The sequence below is a fragment of the Ursus arctos genome, unplaced genomic scaffold, assembly GCF_023065955.2.
Source record: "Ursus arctos isolate Adak ecotype North America unplaced genomic scaffold, UrsArc2.0 scaffold_15, whole genome shotgun sequence".
NCBI classification, from domain to species: Eukaryota; Metazoa; Chordata; class Mammalia; order Carnivora; family Ursidae; genus Ursus; species Ursus arctos.
Genome location: NW_026622819.1, coordinates 33,224,191 through 33,233,846, shown reverse-complemented (window position 1 = coordinate 33,233,846; position 9,656 = coordinate 33,224,191). Strand labels below are relative to the sequence as shown.

Sequence of the window (9,656 nt, the reverse complement as noted above, 5' to 3'; positions counted from 1 at the left end):
AACATCTTTCAAACCCAGTTTAAGGAAACAAATCCTTTCCATGGCTTACAGTACATCCTTTTCCCATATTATAACATATTTTCCAACTCTCCAAATTTAGCCCTACCCTCATAAATCAATAAGAAAGGCATAAATGTAGAGAAGGATCTTTTTGATGATTCTCTCCAGAGAGTCCTATATGGTACTTATGTTTGTATGTGTGTGACCTCCTGGCATTTTTTTAAAGGAATCTTACCCCCCCCCCATGTAGGGCTCCAATTCACAACCCCAAGATTAAGAGTTGCATACTCTAATGAGGCGCCTGGGTGTCTCAAGCCAGCTTAAGATTCTCTCTCTCCCTCTTCCCCTCCTCTCTCTTTCTCTGCCTCTCCCTCTCCTAAAAAAAAAAAAAAAAAAAAAAAGGAGTTGCATGCTCTACCAACTGAGCCAGACAGGTGTCCCTGGCCTCTTGGCATTTTGCAATACCAACCACCTCCACTTAGCTCTATAACAGCCCCCAGATGGATATAGTCCTTGCAATATTTCGGCACCTTTTCTGTAAAATGAGGATAACTGGAATGCCCAATGTAAGGATGTAAGGATTAAATAAAATGATAAAGTAAAGCTCTTGAAACAGTGGCTGGCACTTACTAAATATTAGCTAGTGTTATTATAATGAAGCTAAGTCCATCCTTGTTATCTCTGAGGCCACCTTTTACATCTCATAAGAATAGAGCTAAAGTTACATAACGGTAAATTGGGAGAAGGCAAAGGATAACATCTCAATTAACAACCTTATCTAACAAAAGGTAGCTATAAAAATACCCTGATGTCACCACGGATGTGGAGTAGACTTATTCTCAAATAAGAACGTCTCAGGTGTTAAAAAAAAAAAAAGTGCTACTCATCATCAAAGTTCTAAGGAGAACAAAAGGGTGATCAATGCAAACGAAAGCCTGGGACGGGGTGAGGGCATCTACTTCAGTGAAACATTAGGATAACTTACTCTCACTGTGTCTAAGTATAGTTTGTCTTCCCTATTGAAGAGAAAAGTCCCTGTAAGAAGTGACTGACCACTACATAAAAGAATGGATTTTAATGTGCTGAGTATCACCTCATCTAATTTCTACACTGTAATCTTGTCTTTGTAATATATGCCAAGTGCTACAACATACTCATTATTTTAAAGATGAGGAAAATGAGGCTCAGAGAAGCTAAATCCTTAGCTTACCCAGGATCACAAAGGCCTTCAGGGTCAAGACCAGGAGCGAAATCAAGCTCTGGCCCACTTGGAATCCTACGTTTTTTCTCTACACCAAGGAACCATACTTTTTGTTGGCTCCCTTCCCTGACTTCGTTATTTTTGTCAACGATCAACAGCATGAATCATTTATTTATGATTGCCCTTGTTAAAGCCATTCTTCTCACTCATTTAGGTAAAGATGTTAATGCTTTTTTTATTAGCACGAAGAGAAAATGGTTAACAAGAGTTTTGTTCCTAATTGAAATGATTCTCAAGATGACAAGATTGAAAAACATTTTAAGCCCGGCTTAATATAAAGGGCCACAACCGGAGTTCGTGAGGCTGTTTCGATATAACCGTAAAGAAATGGATTTTTTTTTTCGCCTTCTCACTTTTATATTTATATTCATATTTGGCTTCATCACTGTCACTCCTGACAAAAACAATAATTTCCACATAAATAACGCCTAGAACTCTGTTGTGCAATGCAGTAGCCACTAGCCACATGTGCCTTTTGAGCACTTGAAATGTGCCGAATTCCAACGAAGCCATGCTGAAAGTGTAAAATACAGAGTGGATTTTGATTAGTACCAAAAAAGAGAAAACATCTTATCAATATTTTTGTATTAGTTATATGTTGAAATGGTACCATTTTGGATAAATTGGGGTGAGTAAAATAAGTCATTAAAATAATTTCACCTGTTTCTTTTTACTCGTTAATGTGGCTTCTAGAAAATGTGTAATTACATAAGCAGCTTGCATTTGTGCTCACACTATATTTTTATTGGACAGAACTCGTAGACGACGAAAAAGAGGGGAATTTCATTGAAAGGTAGTGCATTTTCTGAACATCTCTGGACGCGAGGAGGAAAGGGAGAAGACTGAAGCCTGGGCACCGTAGGTACGACCTACTAGGGTAAAACCTGCTGTGAACTGAAAGGGGCGGGGGCGAGGGGAGTGCATTTTGACTGCGTTCCTCCTTCCCCTCGCCGCGGCCAACCAGGCAGGTGGCAGAGCTTCCCCGGAGCCCTCCTTCCGGACCAGTCCTCCCGCGGGCCGGCACCGGGTCATTGAACACACCTGCGCGCCCACGGAGGTGCGCGTCCGCGAACCCTGGCGCTGCCTCCACGCCCCCTCCCCCCGTATTTTTATTTTCCTGGCATCAACCGTCAGTCTCGCACTTCTCTCCTGAGAACCACCGCGTAGGTCGGGCCCGCCTGGGGTAAGCGCCCCTCTCTGACCTCCGCACGGCCGCGGGGAACGAGATGCTCCCGCCCGGCCCCCACGGCAAGCAGGGCTGTCTGGTGGTCGGGACGCCGCTCCCGGGGCAGCCTGCTGGGCCGCGGCTCCCAGCCGGCCGCGAACTGGGACAGACGCGGCGGGCGCGCCCGGGGCCTCCGGGCCGCGGGGGGCCGCTGTGACCCGCCTTCGCCCCCGCCGCGCCGAAGGCGGGGGAGCAGGGTTTTGGGGAGAATCGAAAAGCCGAGGGCAGCCGCGGGGGGCGGGCGCTCTGAGGCGGCGGGTTCGGCGGGTGCTCCAGCTGCGGTCCGCTCCGCCCGAAGCGCTGAGGAGCCAAGCAGGGACCCGCCGCCCTCCTCCTCCATGAGGGCCGAGTGAGCGCGGCGGCGAGAGCCGGCCCGCGGCGCCTCCCCCCGCCCCCCCCCCCCCGCGTCCTCTCCCGAGCGCAGCGGCAGCGGCCCCCGGCGGAGGAGGAGGAGGAGCATGTCGGACGGTTTCGATCGGGCCCCAGGTGCTGGTCGGGGCCGGAGCCGGGGCCTGGGCCGCGGAGGGGGCGGGCCTGAGGGCGGCGGTTTCCCGAACGGAGCGGGGCCTGCTGAGCGGCCGCGGCACCAGCAGCCGCCGCAGCCCAAAGCCCCGGGCTTCCTGCAGCCGCCGCCGCTGCGCCAGCCCAGGACGGCCCCGCCGCCAGGGGCCCAGTGCGAGGTCCCCGCCGGCCCCCAGAGGCCTCCCCGGCCCGGGGCGCTCCCAGGTACGGAGCCGCTCTAGGGGACCCCGTCCTCCTGGGCCAACGCTTCCCCACGGCCCTCCGCGCGCGCCCAAGGCGGCGCGCTGTTTCCTCTCTCCCCCACCCCCGTTCCCCGAAAGCATTCCCCTTAGGGGCCCGGTTGTTAACGGGGTGGGGACGGGCCCGGAACGGGGTTTGGAAGGTGGCTGCAGGAATCCTTTGTGCGCCCCGGCTGGGGGAGGGGCCCCGTGCGCGGTCTCCGAGTTCTGCCGTCCGGGGAGGAAGTAAAAATCGCCTCCCCTCCCAGCCCTGGAAAGGGAGACCTTAGGCGAGCAACCACCTCTTTTTAACCGACTCCTTAAGAAAGAAAATAAGAAAAGCAAGCCCTCAAGCATTTATTTAGGAGGCAGGTATGGCCATAAATGAGCTAAAGCAAGTCTATTGTTCCTTTTTGCAGGCTCTCTGTATATATCCTGGCGTTAACCTTAAAATTCGTGACCGTTCTTGTTTAACTCTTAAAAACCAGCCCTTCTCATTTGGTTTCTCAGTAGATAATAAGTTGCTATACAAAGGAATGAATGCGTCTAACCCCTCGTTTTTCCTTTCTCAGAACAAACGAGGCCCCTGAGAGCTCCACCTAGTTCACAGGATAATATCCCACAGCAGAACTTGGAGTCAGCAATGGCTAAACCCCAGGTGGTTGTGGCTCCTGTATTAATGTCTAAGCTGTCTGCGAATGCTCCTGAATTTTACCCATCAGGTTATTCTTCTAATTATACAGTAAGTAGGCTTTTTTACTACAATTCTGAGTTAGTATTACTGGGATAATGTGGTTATTAATGTATTTCATCAGTCAGTATGCTGGTGCTTTCTACTACACATAAAAACATTTTATTACGAATTCTTTGAACTCATGAGACAAAACTGATTCAGGAATATATTTTGTAGTTACCATGTTCTGTACATTCTGAATATCAGAATGTAAATTGAGAGTAGACCTTGTCTCTTTTTACTGCTGTATTCCCAGTATCTATAGAGTATTTCTAGGCTAATACAGAGTATAGTTGAGGGCACTTTCAATATATAAAACTAAAGTTTGTGTTCAGACTTAATGGACAATCTGTAGAATAATGGCCTGGCAAAGGTGATTTTTAAATTTGATTTTAGCAAGATAGCTGATTGGTAGTTTTAGGGTAAATTAAACCATGGTTTTGCTGCAGACTAATTTGAGGTAGGCTTTTGAATGTTACACATCTGGGCTCTGTTAAAACAGAAGTGTTTCTGGTTCTAATTAACTACTGTTACGAAGAAACGTAAGGGGTTTTGATAAAGTGTTTACACTGGTCCGAAGAACTTTTAAACTTTCAGATTCATCTTTGTCAATTTAAGAACTTAAAAAAATTGATGACATTTTTCTTAAGTGGGAGAAAATACAAAGCACAATTGGGATATATAGAAAGAAATATGTCCCGGGTAAATGCATAGCAATTAATTGTATATAAGTGGGGCAGGAACCATTAGAGGGTTAAGGAAATGGTGACACTTTAGCAGAAGTCTTATGTTTCCTAATTTCTTAGTTTTATTGATCTTTAACACAGAATAGTGTACATAAAGGTTAGCTCAAAGTTTCATGAAATGAACCCTCAGGCAGCCAGCATCGAAATCAAGAAATATCATCTACATTCCCAGAACTACTTCCAGCCCCTTTTAATCATTACTGCTCTCCTAGGTTAATTACTATTTTGACTTAACGTTTTGCCTGTTTTCAAAGTTCGTATAATTGGAGTCCTACCGAATATCTTTGTTTCACGCTTTTATTCAGCATTTAAATTAATCCATGTTGTAGCTCATAGTTGAAGGTAACTTATTCTCCTAGCATTCCATTGTGTGAATATCCCACAGTCCCATTTGTCTTTTTTTTTTTTTTTTTTTGTCTTCTGCTTTGTCTCTTGATAAACATTTGAGTAGTTTCCACTTTGGGGCTTTTGTGAGTAGGGCTGCTAGACTGTTTATCCATGTCTTGGTGGATATTTGCCCTTGTTTCTGTTGGGGACGTACCTAGGATGGAATTACAAGGACATGGGGTAGCCAACTCTTCTCCCCCCGCCCCACCAAAGATTTTACTTTTAAATAATCTCTATACCTAATGTGGGGCTTGAAGTCAAGATGCCCTGGTAGTCAACTTTAATAGAGACTGCCAAATAGTTTTCCAAAGAGACTGTTTAGTGCACACTCTGAGTAGTGTGTGATTCCCAATTGCTCTGCTTCCTTGTCAGCATTTGGAATTTTCTGTTAAGTTTAGCCATTTTGGTGGGTGATATCTACTTCTGCTTTTAATTTGTATTTACTTGTTAATTAACGGTGGTACACCCGTTTTGTTACTTCCCTGGGGAGTGGGGGCCAGTTCTTTCCTTCCATTTTTTGGTAGGAAAGGAATGGAAAAACTGTTTCATGTTTCAGAAATTCCATGCATCTTAGACTGTGGTAGGAAAAAGCTTTGGGGCTGGGAAGGGGAAAGTATAGGCAAGCAGGAAGAGCAGTTGATCTGGGGTGAAAAGGGCTGTCAGTCATGTAAAGTAGAAGTGAGGACAGCTTGGGTTCTTGCAAAAAAGTTGTATTTGGCTCAGGAAAGGAATGATTAGAGAGCTGTGAGTAGTTGAATAAACTAGTAAAGAGTACTTACTTTCAAACAGCCACAAAACTTTTCTGTTTGTCTCCCTGTTCACTTGGGCCATTTTGTGATAGGAGGGATGCAATTTTTTTCAGAGTTCTGTACCAGCTAGTTTACATAGTTCTACATAGTTCAAGTGACTCCTGGGCTTCTATGTTCAGTCTGCCAGAGCAGGCTCCTCTTCTTTCTCAATAAGTAAATAAAGTAGTAGCCTGGTACAACCACATATTAGGATTTAGGATTTCAAGAGAAACCAGAAAACACAGATTTACAACATCTATTTAAGTGTTGGTAGCTTATTAAAAGCACCCTCCCCCCAAAAAAACCCACCAGGGCCAAAGAAGATACACTTGTAGGCCACACATGAGCCGTGGACTCCCAGTCTGCAATCTGCTCTGGCAGACTGAACATAGAAGCAGCTGTCTAATTGAGGATATCAAGGAATGCCTAACAGAGGACAGCGGCTCAAAGTAAGTGAACACTGCTCTGGAGCCCAGGATACAGCAGTAAACAAAATGGACAAAAATGCCTGAGTTTGCTTTTATATGCAAGAAAGTCTGGGTATCTTTGAGCTGGATCTGTTCGCAAGAGTTTGTGCTTTTTTTTAAAGATTTATTCGAGAGAGCTAGTGAGAGTGAGTATTGGGTGGAGGGGCAGAGAGTGAGAGAGTTCCAAGTAGACTCCGCACTGAGGGCAGAGCCCAAGGCAGGGCTCAACCTCACCACCTAGAGATGATGACCCGAGCTGAAACCAAGAGTTGGCCGCTTAACTAACTGTGCCACCAGGCGCCGCAAGAATTCATGCTTTTTTCTAAAAAACCTTTGATAGTCTTTTGTTATGCTTTCTTCACCCTTCCAAAATTCTGAACCCTTTTATCTTAGGGTCCTTCCTCTAATCCCACTGCTAGAATTTCTCGCTTTCCGTGGCTTCTTACCAGGGAGTTGCTATATCTACTCCTGCCCATTGCTTCTGCTCTGATGATAAACCATTACATCTTGAATATTTAATCACAGCTCACTTACAAGAACCAAAAATTCTACACAGGAATTCATAAAGCATTTATTAAGGGGCGGCTGGGTGGCTCAGTCAGTTAAGCGTCTGCCTTCAGCTCAGGTCATGATCCCAGGGTCCTGGGATTGAGCCCCACATCAGTCTCCCTGCTCTGCGGGGAGCCTACTTCTCCTGCTGCTGCTCCCTCTGCTTGTGATCTCTCTGTCTGTCAAATGAATAAATAACGTCTTTAAAAAAAATGGCATTTATTAAGAGACAAAAATCCCCCCACTGCACACACACACACAAAATCCCAGCTTTTTTCTAAGAACGTTCCCCTCAAGTTACTGCCTGTTTGTCTTCTGCCTTTCAATAGTGATGTTCTCCAAAATGTGAAAGTATTCACTGTCAGTATTTACTTCTCACTGTTCAAACCTCTGCTGACTGATCCCCCTAATTGAATTGATACTATTTTTTGTGACCTTTACTGGTGCTCTTTGGATCTGAAAAATCTACTGTCCTCTTAACCCTCATCCTAGTAGACTTTAACTACAGTATGATCTGTGCAGTTTAACAAGTCCCAGTGTGTCAGGTTCTGTGCTAGGGGCAAAGGGTACCTTTTCAGTCTTCTAGAAGTTTCTCTTTATAAGAACTGAATAGTTAAGATACTAATTCTAATTTTTTCCTCTCTGTGCATAGTCTTTCACTCCTGGGACTGTAACCATTGTTCTTTCAGATTTCAACGTGTAAAATTATTTTGTAGCATTTGCTTCTATGAACACCTTTTCTGTACTTTTCCTTTGGGCATTGTGGTGGTACTTCATCCTTCTAACCTGCGGGTCATTCCTTCTTCCCTCAGACTATAGTCCCTGGGGTTCTCTTTTTTCCATTTCATTACCTGCGTCGGTTATCCTACCTATCGCCTAGAATCTGACCATTGCCCACCTGTCTACTGATATCTGAAATCTAATTCTCCCTTTGAACTCCTGGCTTGTGTTTCCATTTGTTTTGACTTGTTCATGAGGATCTCCCATTGAAACTCAAGTATAAAAAAGAATTTATCTTCTGCAAACCTCTTCTTATTTTTTTATGTTCTAGCTGCTCAGGCTAAAAACGGTATATTGACTCACATTTATTTCACACTCTTGCCCCCTTCAATCCAGTTAACTAAAGTAGTCTTGATTATTCCAGCATGAAGTGTCTGATCAGTTTCCTTTTATTCTGCTGCTTTGGATTAGGGTTTTGTCTCTAGCCATGCATTCAGAGTATCTTCCATGAAAAGTACATTTTCTATCTGATGTCCCTCCTAATGTTTTGTTAGAATTGTAAGAAAAATATGTAAAACTTTAAATATTCCTCAGCCTGCAAGCCATCTAACTCCACTTCGAAGACTGACAAAATTTGTACTTGAAAAAAATCTGATACTAGAAAAATAAACATGTTTGAGTTCTCGTCTGTGCACAATATGCTGTGCTTCCTTTTTTGCTTGTAACAACCGGCTCTGATCAGTCCCCTGTAGTTGTTTATTTTTAGTAATCTCTACACCCAAAGTGGGGCTTGAACTCACCACCCTGAGATTGAGTCACTTGCTCTACTGACTGAGCCAGCCAGGCACCTCCTTAATCAATCCCCTGTAATTCTTATAATCAGAGCAGCTCTACTTTCCTTTTTTATTCAGACTTCAGATTTTCTTATCTTTTTAAAGATTTATTTTAGAGAACATGCACATGTGTGCGTGTGTGAGCAGGGGGAGGGGCAGAGGGAGAGAGAATCTCCAGCAGATGCCCCGCTGAGCAGGGAGCCCAGCACGGGGCTCTATCTCATAAGCCTGAGATAATGACCTGAGCCAAAATCAAGAGTCTGATGCTTAACCAACTGAGCCACATAGGCTCCCCCAGACTTCAAATTTTCTTAAAAGAGAGTTGGGTCTTACTGAAAAGACTGGAAATCAGTGTTCCAGACTGCATTTTTGCCACACAGAAGAATGACATTTGATAGAAACCAGAAATTAATACCTTTAGCTGGGACCTGTAGGGTTCCTGCTTTTCTCTGTCATTAGTAGGGACACTACAAGTCTGTAAAACTACATATTAAAATCTTGTTTTTAATTGTAAAACTCACATGTATGTGGCTGATATTAAAGTGTATTTATTTATTTATTTTAAAGATTTTATTTATTTGACAGTGAGAGAGGAAACACAAGCAGGGGGAGTGGGAGAGAGAGAAGCAGGCTTCCTGCTGAGCGGGAAACCCAATGCGGGGCTCGATCCTGGGATTCTGGGATCATGACCTGAGCTGAAGGCAGATGCTTAATGACTGAGCCACCCAATTGCCCCTATTAAAGTGTATTTAATGTATGCATTTATAATGCTTAACTGGTTTCGCAATTTTATAAAAAATGGTCAGTATTCATAGTATGAGCATATATTTACTCCAGAGCTAACTACTTTTATCCCTTGTCTGTCTTTCCAGAGCTTTTCGTGGTCTATAAATCTCTTAAAATTAAACTGTACTAAAATATGGTTCTGTGTTTTTTTCGTTTAATATATTGGTGATTTCTATACTGATACAAATATATCTTGTCAGGTGGCTGTATGAGCCATTATGTGGATATAAGGTGGTATATTTAACCAGTTCTTTGATAGATTGTGAGATGGACTTTTAGCAATGAGTATTTTCGTACAAATGAACAGGTTGGGTTATAGGCCTTTGTCAGTTACTTGGGAGTATAGCATAAAGGTTAGAAGTACAGGGTTTGTTCTGTGCTCAGTTCTTCTAACTAGCTGTGTGACTGCACAAATTACTTA

The 9,656-nt window shown here is 44.2% G+C and overlaps 1 protein-coding gene across 3 annotated transcripts in view; it reads left to right on the top strand.

Annotated features, from left to right (window-relative positions):
• Window positions 1-2,340: 2,340 nt before the first annotated feature.
• The window catches only part of PAIP1 (poly(A) binding protein interacting protein 1), a 28,080-nt gene continuing 20,764 nt past the window's right edge, over window positions 2,341-9,656 (top strand). The window contains exons 1-2 of one of the 3 annotated variants that reach the window (XM_026506924.4): window positions 2,341-2,444; window positions 3,799-3,968. In XM_026506924.4, coding sequence (XP_026362709.1) covers window positions 3,870-3,968 — 99 coding nt within the window. In that variant the 5' untranslated portion in view covers window positions 2,341-2,444; window positions 3,799-3,869. Of the gene's footprint in view, window positions 2,445-2,694; window positions 3,213-3,798; window positions 3,969-9,656 lie in introns of those variants that run through there. The other 2 variants (XM_026506923.4, XM_026506922.4) reach the window with 2 other exon arrangements.